The 14,946-nt window shown below is 47.7% G+C and overlaps 1 protein-coding gene across 7 annotated transcripts in view; it reads left to right on the top strand.

The window, feature by feature from the left end:
* DDX4 (DEAD-box helicase 4) overlaps positions 1-14,946 on the top strand; it is a 1,597,047-nt gene that overhangs the window by 786,810 nt on the left and 795,291 nt on the right. For 6 of the 7 annotated variants that reach the window (XM_069222170.1, XM_069222206.1, XM_069222224.1 and 3 more), the window contains one exon: positions 784-852. The exons of the other annotated variant lie outside the window; for it this stretch is intronic. In XM_069222170.1, coding sequence (XP_069078271.1) covers positions 784-852 — 69 coding nt within the window. The remainder of the gene's footprint in view (positions 1-783; positions 853-14,946) is intronic. 7 annotated transcript variants of the gene reach the window in all.

Here is a 14,946-nt window from a genome sequence, read left to right on the forward strand (position 1 = left end):
AATCTTGTGGTTCTATAAATAACTTAACAAAATATATGTTTGCTATATAAAGAATATTGGTCTGGAGTTAGTCATTGAGTGTGTGCTTCCCTTATTGCCTGTGTTGCACTATCCTCTAGTAAGCCTAACTGCTCGACCACATTACCACAAAAGAGAGCATTAATATTATCTACTTTAACACCTGTTAAGCCTCTGGGGATCCCCTGGACTCTGTGCATACGATATCTCATTTTTGTATAGAGAGGCAGTTTCCTACACGTGCAGTTCTGCGAACACTTTAAAGATGCATGTTTTGAAATATGCAGTATGGCCAATCCTGTTGTTTTAGCCAATATGTACTGTAATTTAGTAAATTAAAATGTCGAGTTGAGTGTCCTGGGAGAATTGTATTTAGTTTGTGTTTGTTAACTTTGAGTGGATTATAAATTGGTATGATTAATGTTAGTTTTTTAGTCGAATTAAACTGTTCATTATACTGACATGCTTTCTAAACATTCTGTGAAGGCAAATCTGTATCCCTGCCCATAGCTTAAAAAAAGGTTTGTGGATTGTTGCATTTGGCAGGGACAGTTGATGGGAATAGATATTCTTGCATCTAATTTCTGTCCTATTGTTTTGTGTGTCGACAAACACCTTGAATTGTGCATGTCTAGCTTATCTGAATTTTTGTTTTCTTTTTCGGAGTTTTTTTTTCTGCCTGTATGTAACTGTCTAGTAGTAGCTGTCTCTACGCAACCTCTCCCTACAGACTCAATATAGCATAAGTGGTTTTTTTTTCTCCAGGGGATGAAAATAATGATGAAGAAAATCAGTCTAGCTTCGGATCAAGAGGTGGATTTGGTATTCAAACATGTAAGGATTTTACTATTTGCTTAAAGTAAACCGCTTTCCATGTGGTTCTTAGATTCTTGGTAATATCAAGTCTATGAATATTGCTTAACTTGTTTTTAGAGATTCATATAGTCTCGGTATCTGATAAAGGCTTCTAGCTGCAGATTTCTTGCCTTTGAATTCTTTCCAAGCGTCAGACTTAATCCGGAGCATTTTTAGTCAGCAGTACACCTGCACCCGGTAAGTGACGCTGTTCGGCTCGGTGTCCGTCGTTGGTGTCATCCCAGATGAAAATTACATTGCAGTACCTGTATAAGTGCAACCGGGGTCCGTTCTTTTTCGTTCTGCTCCATCCAGCTCTGATCTGAGAGAAGAGCCACCCTTGGTCATTTTTTTACTGAACTTTTTTGCCTTTTTGTCGCAAATGTTTGAGGTTTACCTTATGGTGTGTTAAATGTCATCATGCAAAACTGTTTTCAAGCCCAGTGAATCAGGTCATCCGGCGATGTCTGTGATGGAACCCCACCTCCTCTGTTTGTGGTGTTTAGAATAAGGCCACATCCCAAAGTTGTGCTCCGAATGTCGGGCCATTAAAGCTGATGACAGTTTGCCATGCGATTCTGCGCAGGTCACAGTCCCTGTCAAGGGGAAGGCCCTGTGACCTGTCAAGGAGTCTGAAGTAGCTGTCATCGCACTCCAAATCCTCAGGATGATTGGGTAAGTTGAGGCACAGGAAAAAGAAGCTGAAGGGGTCTTCGACTTCTCCTCATCCATCATTTACCGTGACAAGTGAGTGTCAGCATTTCAGGCCTTATTCTTTGGAACCTGCACTTGTGCCGGCTCTGTGTCTTTTCTCTCTTTCCAGGAGCCGGACTGTCCCCACTGAAAGAGTTCTATGAGGCAATCTCCTTATTTTTGCGTAGTCCGACCCATTTGGCGCTACTTTGGGCCCAGTGTAGTTGGAGGGGGCTACATCTGGTTCCATGTCGGCAGCTTTGCCCTTGGCTCTAATGGGTCCTTGAGAATCCAGTCCTGGATTCGGACCAATGGCAGCTGCATCTCTCGACCTTTCCTGGCGCCTGTCCCGATGTTGATGCTCCTGGCGTCCATTGGTGGCACCATTCCTGTTTCATTCCAGACTCCGACACGGATCCAGATGGATGTCACACTTCGCCCACTCTGACTCCGGTAGGAGCCTTCCCTCCTAGATCAGAGCCTGAGCCCTATTGTTTTGGGCTAGGTCTTGGGTAAGGGTGGGATGCGGTTGCTGGATCTTTTAGAATATCGGCCCTAAGAAGAGATAATGGACTTATGTGAGGATTTGGATGAAGCCAGTGGACTAGACCCCTCAATATACTGGTATGATTTCTCCCCTTACTGTGGCTGCGGAGGACGGAACTTTCTAAGCAGTGGTGGTGAGGAGGGTAGCGGAGGTCCTAGACCTTCAGCTGCCTTCGGTGGCAGTCAAGATTAATCTCTTGACAGATATGCTGCAACCAGGAGCTTCCACATCTGAACCCCTGCTCCCCTTTAGTGATACACTTACGGATGTCCTTCTGGTACCTGGTCTAAACCCAGCACAGGGCCTCCAGTGAATAAGATAATTGCCCACCACCATCACCCCCACACCTGAGAACCTAACCTTCCTCACGCAGCACCACTACACCTGTCAGCTTAGTGATCCAGGGCACTTTCCCTACCACTCCCCCAGATAGGGAATCGAAGAGATTGTACTCAATTTGGGAAGATGCTTTCTTCCACCAGCCTAGTTTTGCTGTCTGTGAAAACTGCATACCTTTTGGGCCATTATTCCCACACTCTCTGAACCAGTGTTGTGCAGGTGCTGCCATAGGTTCTGGAGGAGGCCCGGACAGTACTCCGTCAGGCTGTTCCCGATGGGACAAACGCAAGAAAAAGAGATTGCATCAGGGCAGAAGTACAAACCGTGCTTGAGTTGGAGGTTATTGAGCCTGCAGACAGCCCTTGGGCTAGTCCTGTAGTACTTGTGCGAAAACATCACTCCCAGGGCAGAAATAGAGAGAGGAGTTTTTGTGTACACTACAGAGGCCTCAGTGCAGTCAATAAGACTGATATTCTTCCTATCCCTGAGGCAGATGAGTTGATCATTACTCTGGCTGCAGCCAAGTATCTCACCACTTTTTATTCGACTGCAGGCTATTGACAGATACAATTAACTTATGGTGCTAAACCTATAACTGCATTTTCAACTCCTGGTGGGTATTATCACTCCACTGTGTTGCTCTTTAGTTTGAAGAATGCACCTGCCGCATTTCAGAGGTTGATTAATCAGGTTCTTAGGGGCCTGAAGACTTTAGTGCAGCATATCTGGATGATATTTCTGTCTTTAACTCCACCCGGCAGGATTATCCAGTCCACCTCGGGAGTTTCCTTGAGGCTTTGAAAAAGGCAGGCCTCACTATCAATGCTACCAAATGCCAGATAGGGCAGAGCAAAGTTGTTTACTTGTGCCACCTGGTAGGTGGAAGCCAAGTTCACTCCTTACACAGCAAAATCCAAACCATTGTGGATTGGGTTGCTCCAACTACTCAATCAGGTCAGAGCTTTTCTGGGCCTGACCGGGTATTGCAGGAGATTTGTAAAAGGGCATGGCTCCATCGCAACACCTTGAATGATCTCACCTCCTAGAAGATGCCTAAAAAGATACAATGACGAATTGGCTGTCAAGAGGCCTTTGATGCCCTGAAAAAGGCCATGGGCTCGGCTCCAGTTCCAGTATTCAAAACAATTCATTGTTGAGACAGATGATTCAGAAATAGGAGGGCCAGTATCAGCAAATAGCTTTTACCAGCAGAGTGAAACGTTGGTCACCTATTGAGAGGGAGGCCTTTTCTGTGGTCTGGACCCTGATCAAGTTGAGGCCATACCGGTTTGGCCCTCACTTCATTGTTCTGACACACCACAAGCCTCTTGTGGCTTAAATAAACGAATGGTGAAAACCCAAAACTTTGAGGTGGTCCATTCCCCTACAGGGGATTGACTTATCAAGGAATATAGACCTGTGAGTAACCATGCCAACGCAGATGGGCTTTCGAGACATTTCCACTTAGAAAATGATGACTCATCTGGGTAAGCCTAGTCTTACTCTTTCATTTGGCAGGGGGTTATGTAAGAAAGTAGGATCTGTATAGCATAGCTAACCCCACTTTTCGCCTGGTGTCAGTGTGTTTAGACTGTAGTACTCTGGGATGCTGCTAATCAGGACCCCAGTGTCAGTGCTCTATCCTCTAAAGTTTGGTTGTTGGTAAATTTTCCCACCCCACAATTGACATTCTGGCGCATCCATGTAAGTACCTGCTGAAGCATGAATTAATTGTTCCACACATGGAAGCCCATGCAAACTGTGTGCAGGCCTGCCAATGCAGCCTGCGTGAAATGGTACAGCACCTTTCACTCTAGATATAACTCTTGCCTTGTATCACCGTCACTGCAGTTGGACACTGTGTCACCCCTATGTTAGGCCCTTGAGCCCAAGGGCAGGGTGCATGGTTCTAAGTGTGAGGGCACCCCCGCATGAGCAGAGGTGCCCCTGCAAATCCCAGAAGCTATTTCCTTGGCTTTGTAAGTTTAGGTATCTATATTAAGGTATGTAGTGGTCAATACGAGCAGTCCAACTACATGATAGCTTCATTGAACCTAGGTATGTTTGTTATCAAACATTTTGGAATTGTGCAACTACACTGATGCCAGTGTTAGTTTCATGATAACGTGTACTCTAGGGTTTCTTAAAGGATACCCCAGATCTGCCTGTGCATCCTTGCAGGGTCTGCTAACCAGCCCACGCTGCTGCCTACCCTAGACACTGTTGTGCCCTTCTGCTGATGAGCCTAACTAGAGCAGGGGGAGGCAGAACAAAGGATTTCCTGTAGGGAAGAAGTATGGCCACCTCTCCCTTTGAAATGGGTGTCTCTGAGCTGGGTTGGAGTGGCCTCTGAGTTCCACAAAACTGCTTTGAAAGAGCCCTCTTTGCATAGACCAGTTTGCACCAGTGCAGGAGCCTCCAGTTGCTACTTTGACAAGAAACCACAAAAACGACAGGGGAGTGACTACCCCCTGTTCGCCTCCTCCCCTAAGGAGGTGCACGGAGGTCTGCATGGTGGCTGCTTGATTCTGCCATCTTGGAAACTAGACGGGCAGAGGCCCCTGGGAGCATCTGACTGGTTAGGCCAGGTGGGTGACATCCCTGACCCCCTCTGGTAGGTGGATCACCGTAGACAATGTCCAACCACCTTTCTGATTTACTTAAGGGTTTCCCTGAGGGTGGAACCCTAAATTGGTTGAGCAGGACTCTACAAGAACTCTCTGTAAGACACTTCTGGTCCTGGCCTCTGGACAAGCTGCTGGTCTGCCTTAGGAACTGAAACCAGACTGTGACGAGTTGGGAGGGCTCTCACTGCAACATTGTTTCTCCAGCTCCTGCAAGAATCCTGCAACATCTGTGGATGTGTATCCTCCAGGAACACAAGGACTCTGTTTGCACCAGGAAGCAAGAAGCAATCTCCCTTGGAGTGAAGTAGTCCGTCTCCTGCATCCACGGGCACCTCAACGGCTGGCTGGTGGATCCTGCTGTCCCGCGGACATCGAGAAGGGTCTTAGTCCTCTCCAGGTTCAACTTGTTTTCTTTCTAACTTGGGAGACGGTGTGGTCACTGGAATGGAAACCCTGTGTACTGCATTTGTTGCTATTACCAAGGCTTGTTGACTTGTCCTCCAAGAGAGCTTCGAACTCCAAGAAGCCAGAGCCTCCAGCACCCTGCAACTCCAAGAACAGCATCCACCCTGCAACTCCTGCGGCGTGGGACTCCTTTGTTCTGCTTCTGCAGCCTACTTGTGATTCCCTTTACCTGCTGCTAGTGGGTCCTTTTGGAGGCTTCTACGATGCTTGCTTAGTGAGGGCCAGCTCTAAGTCCACTCCACAGGTCGAGACGCTTGGACCTTGCTGGTCTCCAAAATCCTGCAAACGTCCCCTGCAGCTTACTCCTGCTTTTGCCAAAGCTTATTGGTAGGTTCTGCTGACAAGTGACCTCTCTGCAAACCTGTGACCTGTGTAGGACAACTTGTGGGCGCCTCAAGGGGTCTTCCTGCATCACCTAGACTCTGCAGCTGTACTCCTTCCTTCAGCAACTTTCAGGAACTTCTTCCCAAGAAGGGTGGGCATTTCCTACCTCCACTGCCTGGATATCTCCTAGTAGTCCGGGCTCTGTCCCCTTCTTCAGGTTCTTCTGGTCAGGAATCCACCTTGGGTTCTGCCAACCTAGTCCACCGGTTGCAACAGCAACTGGGCAAATGAGACTCCCATTCATTCCAAAGAAGTTTTCCGACGTCACTTCACCCCTATGCAGCAAGGCTTTCTGGTGTAGATACTCCACTTTCCTGGGTATCCACCGATGGGGGCACTATGGAACCTTCCTAATCCCAACTGGTTTCCTCTGGGTCCTCTGGGAAGGGTTGTGAATCCTGAGAATTAAAGCTGCGATGGTCCTGTGTTTGCCTATGGGGCAACCAGCCACATAACACCTTTGCACTTCGGCTCCCGGGGAATTACTTACCTTGGGTGATTGTGTAATCCTTCAGCCCCTGGGATCCTAAAACACTTAACTTGTTTGGACACCTCCAATCTTAGACCACTTTACTATATGGTTTGACCCTTCCATAGCGTCCCATGAATTGCTATGCTTTTTCTGTTTGTTTCGAAGTATATTTTTGTGCGTAGCTATCTCCAAGTAGATAAATACCAACACTGGTTTAATACTAGGGTTATATGAAAGGATACTTTTTTGTAACACTTGGTGTGGTTCTTTCTTGTATAAACATTACTGACTGACTACTCTGATATTGTAAGTGCTTTACACTCCTCCTTGGTAAGCATGAGCTGCTCTCCACAGCTACCCCTAGAGAACTCTGGTTATCTATGCACCAAAACACTATCACTAAGTGTTGCCTGGACTCAGTATAGGGTGCCACACCATAAGTGAACACCATAAACTAAGTCAGCCTCCTACAGTACCCACTGACCTCTTGGGTCAGGTGGCCAGCTGTCTAGTCAGTCTGCCATCCCCCCCTAACAGCAGCAGCCTCTGAACCTTCGTGCCATGCCCTTTTCCCACCATGGTCACTCAGTTGGCAGCTGGATTCGCAGGCAGCAGGATTCACTGGCAGCCCATAACATTTGAAATGTGGGGTTTCCAGATTGAAGGGGCTACTCCCTCCCTTTTGTGACTCCCATACCACCATCTTACAACTGGATGACTGAGGATAATCTGTCCCTTCCCCTCGAGGAAGTAGTGGTGCTCTGGGCCAAGGGATCCATAGAGAAGGTTGCAGTGCCAGAATTAGGATGATGTTGTTGTTCCGGTTACTTTCTTGTTCCCAAAAAGGACATAGATCTTCGCTCTATTTTCAGTCTTCAAGCCCTCAGTCTCTTTCTCAAGAAGGAGAAATTCAAAATGCTCATGTTGTCTCAGATCTTGTCAGCCTTGGACCTAGGAGACGGAATGATAGTGTCGGACTTGCAGGACGCTTATTTCCACATTGCTGCCCTGCCTACCCACAGGCATTAACTGTGCTTTACGGTAGGCCACGAGCACTTTCAGTTCATCATGCTTACTTTTGGCTTTACCCGCCTCTCTCAGGTGTCCACCACAGTGATGGCGATGATTGCAGCTCATCTGTGGGGATCAGGAGTTCCAATCTTCACCTGCTCGAGGACTGGCCTGTTAAAGGTGGGTTTGCCCTGGGCTGTTGTCTCCGACCTTCACGTTTTGGCGAACCTGGTCTTGGATTTATTCCCAAAATTGCTTTTAGGTAAATTGCATTTTTTTTAATTGAGTATGTTTCCAAATTCAAATTCTTAAAAGTACTGTTATGGCCCTGGTTAGGGCCCTGTAGCATAAGAGTAAGTCATAAATGTACTTCAGTTAGGACTACACAAACTTGTTAGGATTTTTTCTCTAGCTCAGAAAGGTCCCCACTTTATTAAAATGAGTGCTTCAGAGTACATGGTGTGGAAGTCAGTGTCACCCCTTACTTTAAGCTTTTTCACAAGCAGTTAAGGGACCTCTCTAAAGGGTACACAATGAAAACAGGCTCAAATCCTACCAGTGCAAAGCTCCAGGAGCTACTGGCAGAGTATGAGCAGGCCCATATGGGGCCACTGACCCTGTAGATCAGGGCAGTATAGGTGAGGAGGAACTGGACCTCCACCACTTAAGAGTAGGCCCTGTATCCCAAGTGTCTAGGACTATTCCCTCTAGTAAGGGGGACTAGTTCCTCAAGGTCCAGTGAGACACCCTGTAAAGAAGAGAGGCTTTTGGGGAGATTAGCTAGGAGACTTGCCCTGGAAGACAGAATCCTAGCAATAGAAAAAAGGGAGAAAAGAAATGGGTTTAAGCCATGGATTGTGACAGCAATTTTATAAGTAGGGATAGAGTAGAGTACTGTGACCCTACAATTCCCAAAGTGGTTGTCCTCCAATATGAGGAAGGTGATGATATCTCCAAATGGTTAACAGCCTATGAAAGGCCCTGTGTTGCCAGAAAACTTGACAAACAGCATTGGGGCTCTCCTCTGTGGGAACTGTTCTCAAGAAAGTGCAGGGATATACTTCTGACACTGAATGAGAGAGATACAAAGCCCTATGACATCATGAAGAATACCCTGATTGAGGGCTTTGGGATAACTCCTGAGGAGTATAGAATCAAATTCAGGGACACTTGAAAATTCCAGAGTCAGTCCTGGGTTGATGTTGTGGACTTCTAAGTGAAGACACCAGGTGGCTTGTTAAAAGGTAACAGTGTGCATGATTATGAAGGTCTTTACAATTTAGTAATGTAAGACCATCTCTTGAGTAATTGTGTGCAGGAAATGTTACATTAGTACTTGGTAGACCTAGGTCCACTTCCCCCATCAAGAATTGGGGAAGAAGGCAGAGCACTATGTCAAAACTAGGGTGATCAAAACATCCACTGGTGGGGAAGACCACAATAAATCCAAAATGCCAGCCCTCAATGGAAAGAGGGTAGCCAGAAATCTGCACAGGAAGGTTGAGTTCAAGGGGTACATTGGGATCCCAGAAAGGCTTGGTGCTATAATTGCAAAACCATTGGAAAACAAACTGGAGATCTTAACCATCCCAAAAAAATAGTGCAGTAAATGCAGTGGTTAGCCTCCAGATGGGATTCCAAGTAGGGCCTGACCATGTCAGTGAGCCTACGGAGACAAGTTGAGTCTCAGAGGGTGGCATCGATGTAGCTTCCCTGGCTGTCTGGCCCAGTAATCTGGAGATATACAGACAGCTTCATAGAAATTGGATTCAGTTTGAAGCACTGAGACACTGGTGCCAGTGTCACCATGGTGACTGAGCAACTAGTGTCCTTAGAACAGTATCTGACTGGTGAGTCATATACAGTCCTCAGCACTGGTAATCAGGCTAAGGTACATCCCATGGCGATGGTATCCTTAGAATGGGGAGAGGCAACTGTAGGAGGCTTGCCTGGCTTATAGTGGGTACCTGATGGTACTTACACCTTGTGCCAGGTCCAGTTATCCCTTATTAGTAGTGTTCTAGCAGCTTAGGCTGCTAGAGGTAGCTGTAGCAGAGCAGCTTAGGCTGAACTAGGAGCCATGCAAAGCTCCTACTATACCACTTAAATCATATAGCACTACATCATAAGAATCACAATACTCAGTTACTAAAAATAAAGGTACTTTATTTTAGTGACAATGTGCCAAAAATATCTCCGAGGATATACTCCCTTAGGAGGTAAGTAAAATACACAAAATATACACACAAACCAAAATCAGGTAAGTAAACAGAAAAGTAGTGCAAACATTGTAGAATACAATAGGATGAAATAGGCCTAGGGGCAACACAAACCATATGCTAATAAAGTGGAATGCGAACCACTTAGGGACCCCAGGCCTAGTGTAGTGTGTAGAGGGTTACTGGGAGTGTTAGAAAACACTAAGGGTGTCCAAGATACCCCATCCTAAGACCCTGAAAAGTAGGAGTAAAGTGACCCTACTTCCCCAGAAACACACTAAAGGCGTGATAGGAGATTCTGCAAAGACCACAACTGACTGCAGAGAACTGAAGACTGATTCCTGGACCTGAGGACCTGCAAAGGAAGGGGACCAAGTCCAAGAGTCACGCAAGGGAGGGGGGGGGGGGTGTCAGGAGCCCACTGAACCCCGGATGAAGGTGCAAAATGGCTGCCTCCGGGTGGAAGAAGCTGAAGATTCTGAAACAACTGAAGATGCCAGGAACTTCTCCTTTGTAAGCAAGATGTCCCACGGCGTGCTGGAGGATGCAGAGTTGTTTCCATGCAGAAAGACCACAAACAAGCCTTGCTAGCTGCAAAGGTCGTGGTTGAAGAAAATGGGTGCTGCCCGGGCCCAGGAGATCGCCCTTTGGAGGAGGAGATAGAGGGGGTGCTCAGCAACACAGAGAGCCCACGCAGAAGCAGGCAGCACCCGCAGAAGCACTTGAACTCGGGTTCAAGAAAACTGAGCATGGCGGTCGTCTCAACACTACAAAGGAGGGTCCCACGAAGCCAGTGGTCAACTCAGCGAGTTGAGCAAAGCAGGATGGAGTGCTGGGGACCTGGGCTGTGCTGTGCACGAAGGATTGCTTGCAAAAGTGCACAGAAGCCCTAGCAGCTGCAGTTCACGCAGTACACAGGATTACAGTCTGGCGTGGGGAGGCAAGGACTTGCCTCCACCAAATTTGGACAGATAGACCACTGGACTGTCGGGTCAATTGGATCCAGCTCCTGTGTTCCAGGGACCACGCTCGTCACGATGAGAGGGGACGCAGAGGACCGGTGAAGTAGAAGTTTGGTGTCTGCGTTAACAGGGGAAGATTCCGTCGACCCACAGGAGATTTCTTCTTGGCTTCCAGTGCAGGGTAAAGGCAGACAGCCCTCAGAGCATACACTACTAGTAAACAGTCGGGAAAGCCAGCAGGTTTAGGCGCTGCAGTGTCACTGGTAGTCTTCTTGATACTGTGTTACAGTTTTTCATGCGTCCTGGAGCAGCCAGCAGTCGATCCTTGGCAGAAGTCGAAGAGGGAGATGCAGGGGAACTCTTTGCGAGCTCTTGCATTCGTTATCTGAGGAGAAGCCCATAGGAGAGACCCTAAATAGCCCTCATAGTAGGATTGGCCACCTAGTCAGGTAAGCACCTATCAGGAGGGGTCTTTGACGTCACCTGCTAGCACTGGCCACTCCAAGGCCTCCATTGTGCCCTCACACCTCTGCATTCAAGATGGCGAAGGTCTAGGACACACTGGAGGAGCTCCGGGCACCATCCTTGGGGTGGTGATGGACAGGGGAGTGGTCATTCCCCTTTCCTTTGTCCAGTTTTGCGCCAGAGCAGGGTCTGGGGGATCCCTGAACCAGTGTAGACTGGTTTATGCAAGGAGGGCACCATCTGTGCCCTTCAAAGCATTTCCAGAGGCCAGGAGAGGCTACTCTTTTCAGGCCCTTAACACCTATTTCCAAAGGGAGAGGGTGTAACACCCTATCTCAGAGGAAATCCTTTGTTCTGCCTTCCTGGGACTGGGCTGCCCAGACTCCATGAGGGTAGAAGCCTGTCTGTAGGTTGGTAGCTGCAGTGAAAACCCCAGAGAGCTGGTTTAGCAGTACCCAGGGTCCATGCCGGAGCCCCAAGGATGCATGGGATTGGCACCCCAATACCAGATTTGGCATGGGGGGACAATTCCATGATCTTAGACATGTTACATGGCCATATTCGGAGTCACCTTTGTGAAGCTACATGTAGGTATTGACCTATATGTAGTTCACATGTGTAATGGTGTCCCCGCACTCACAAAGTCTGGGGAAATTGACCTGAACAATGTGGGGGCACCTTGGCTAGTGCCAGGGTGCCCGCACACTAAGTAACTTTGCACCCAACCTTCACCAGGTGAAGGTTAGACATATAGGTGACTTACAAGTTACTTAAGTGCAGTGTAAAATGGCTGTGAAATAACGTGGACGTTATTTCACTCAGGCTGCAGTGGCAGTCCTGTGTAAGAATTGTCTGAGTTCCCTCTGGGTGGCAAAAGAAATGCTGCAGCCCATAGGGATCTCCTGGAACCCCAATACCCTGGGTACCTAGGTACCATATACTAGGGAATTATAAGGGTGTTCCAGTGTGCCAATTAGAATTGGTAAAAATGGTCACTAGCCTGCAGTGACAATTTTCAAGGCAGAGAGAGCATAAACACGGAGGTTCTGGTTAGCAGAGCCTCAGTGATACAGTTAGGCACCACATAGGTTACACATACAGGCCAACACATACAGGCCACAAACTATGAGCACTGGGTTCCTGGCTAGCAGGATCCCAGTGACACAGGCAAAAACAAACAGACACACAAGTATAAATGGGAGTAACATGTCTGGCAAGATAGTACTTTCCTACACTTCCCTCCAAGGGAAGGCTGGTACAGGTGCTCACTGAGAACACCACTGATGTGGTTTTTCAACAAACCGAGTGGGGTGAGATCGTGGTCGCTTAGTGAAGAGGGTCTGCGTTCTGGACATGGCTGGAACAGCAGGGCATATCGCTGGTGGTTCAGCCCCTGGCAGAATCTCCGAACACCAGAGCAGATGAACTCAGCTGAAGAAGCCTAGCAGATCACATATGGAATCTCCACCGTGAGGTGGCTGAAGGTTTGTTTCGGCAGCGTGGAGAGCCTTGGTTACATCTGTTCCCCTCTGCTGAGAATGTGCAGTTGCTGCACGTTTGAACACTGGAGTTTCCAAAGGAGCATTCGCTCAGTTGCTTTTCATCGTGAGGTGAACTCAGGCCTCCTGTACGCCTCATCATCCCGGTGGCTCTGGACTGGGCACGGATCCTGAGTTACTGAGCATGGCAATCGACCCTCCAATCAGGCTGCCCCATCGGCAGGATCTTCTGTCGCAGGAGGGGGTGAGGGTATTTGTTTCACCTGAACGTGTCCACTCTCTGTCTTCTTGCTTAGAGTTTGAGTGGTGACAGTTGACAGGTTTTGACCTTTTTCCCAAAGTCTATAATATTATTTTTGCAGTCATGCATCCCTCTACCTTAACAGTATAAGCCTGCTTTTAGATGGAATTTGTGAGAGGTTGCAAAGTAAGTCTCCAGATCCCCTTTCTGCCACACTGTCTGATGTTTTATTATTCTTTTCCTTGCCCATCAGGGCTCTGCCTTTGGCTCTCTTAGCAGCTAGTTGTCAGACATTACTACCTTTTTGCATGTGCCTGATCAACCCTCTTTAATAACTCTATTTTCTATAGGTTCATCAAGGGTCTTGCTCATCTCTTCCCACTTCCTCATTTATTATGCCCCAGTGGTGCCTTAATTTGGTTCTAACTTTATTGATGAGTGTAGCAGACTGGCTCAGTATATGGTGTACATGTATAGGTGAGGCACCCTGTACTCAGTCCAGGCAACCCTTAGTGATAGTGCAGGTGGTACTAGATAACCAGAGCTCTCAAAAGGGTAGCTGTGGAGAGCGGCTAAGGCTTATCCAGGAGGGTTTAAAGTGGTTGCAAATATGACACAGGTCAGTCAGTGATGTACACACAGGAAAGCACCACGCCACTGTTAAAAAAATGTTATGTTTATTGTAACACACACTCTAGAACTAACTTTGGTATGCTAACCGGAGCTATGAGCATACAAAAATATACTCAGCATCCGATAATTAAAGGCATAAAATAACATGGGACCCTATGGGAGAGGGAAAACCATATACTAAAACAATGAAATGTGAAAGTCACTCCCAACCCACACTACCAGATAAGAACCATTAGGACGGGGGAAGTACTAAAACCCCAAAAGTAAGGAAGTAGGATTCTCCAGTCACCCGTGTACAGAGTTATAATCTCTGGTCAGTGTCCATGGGTGTGAGAAAAGGCCTCTTCTGACATGGTTACCCCCTCCACTTTTTGCCTGGTGTGTGATGTAGCCTCAAAGTTGTTAGTGTACAAGGCCCCTGCTAACCAGGTTCCCTGGACCAGATCTTTCCCAAAACTGTTGTGATGCATTGGGACAATTGGAATCCCCTTTACCTGCCACTATAAGTCCCTCGTAAATTGTACTTAGATACCCAGGCCATGGGGTACTAAGGGTAGGCCCCTGAGGGTAGCAGCACTGATTGTGCCACCCTCTAGGGCCATGCATTCAGATGCAGCCAGCTCTGCCGTTGCAGGCTGAGTGTCCCAATGCAAATCTAAAACACGAATTCGGCATGGCACACCGCCTGTGTGCCCTACCCACTGCATTCATATAGGTAAGTCACCCCTCTGGCAGGCCTTAAGGCAGGGTGCATTAATCTGTATGTGAGGGCACAGCTGCATGATGAATATGCTCCTACTGTGTCCTTTCCAAACCTGGGACATATTAAGTGAACCAAGCAGCCATGTTAAACGCATGTGCTGGACACTGGTGAGTACGAGTGACACAGCTACATGATGGCCACTCTGAACCTTGGGTTGTTTGGTATCAAACTTAGAATGATAAATCCAAACTGGTACCGGTATTGGATTTATTATAAAATGTACCCAGGGGGTCACCTTAGAGTTGCCCCCTGCAAAAGCCAGCTACCCTGGCATGGTTACTGGCCAGTCCCAACCAGCCTGTCACCACCAGACACAAATCTGAACCTGTGGGATGAGAGCTCTTGTTCTCTGGGATTCAGAACAAAACCCTTCCTGGGTGGAGGTGCTAACACCACACCACTCAGGAATGTGCACTGCCCTTCCTGCAATCTTCAAAGGGATTACTGCCCTTGAAACTTGGCCCTTCAGGCCTGCTGCTAACAGCAGATGACTGCCCCATTGCACACCCCCACATTTGGTGGGAGCAACATCTGGAAAACTAGACAAAGAACCGGAGGAGTGGTCCTACGTAGCTTGCACCACCCCCAATGTGTTGCATGCGAGGTGACCTCTCCATTTCATTTTTCTGTATATCGGATGGAGGGTAAATAGCCAATATGCTGTAGGGAATTGATCTCTGCCCACACAGGAAGAGGTCACTTAGTGGGTGTAGCCACCCTAAGGTAGATGACTCATTGCTCACTACCAGGTTT

This window comes from Pleurodeles waltl, chromosome 1_1 (assembly GCF_031143425.1).
Source record: "Pleurodeles waltl isolate 20211129_DDA chromosome 1_1, aPleWal1.hap1.20221129, whole genome shotgun sequence".
Taxonomy (NCBI): Eukaryota; Metazoa; Chordata; class Amphibia; order Caudata; family Salamandridae; genus Pleurodeles; species Pleurodeles waltl.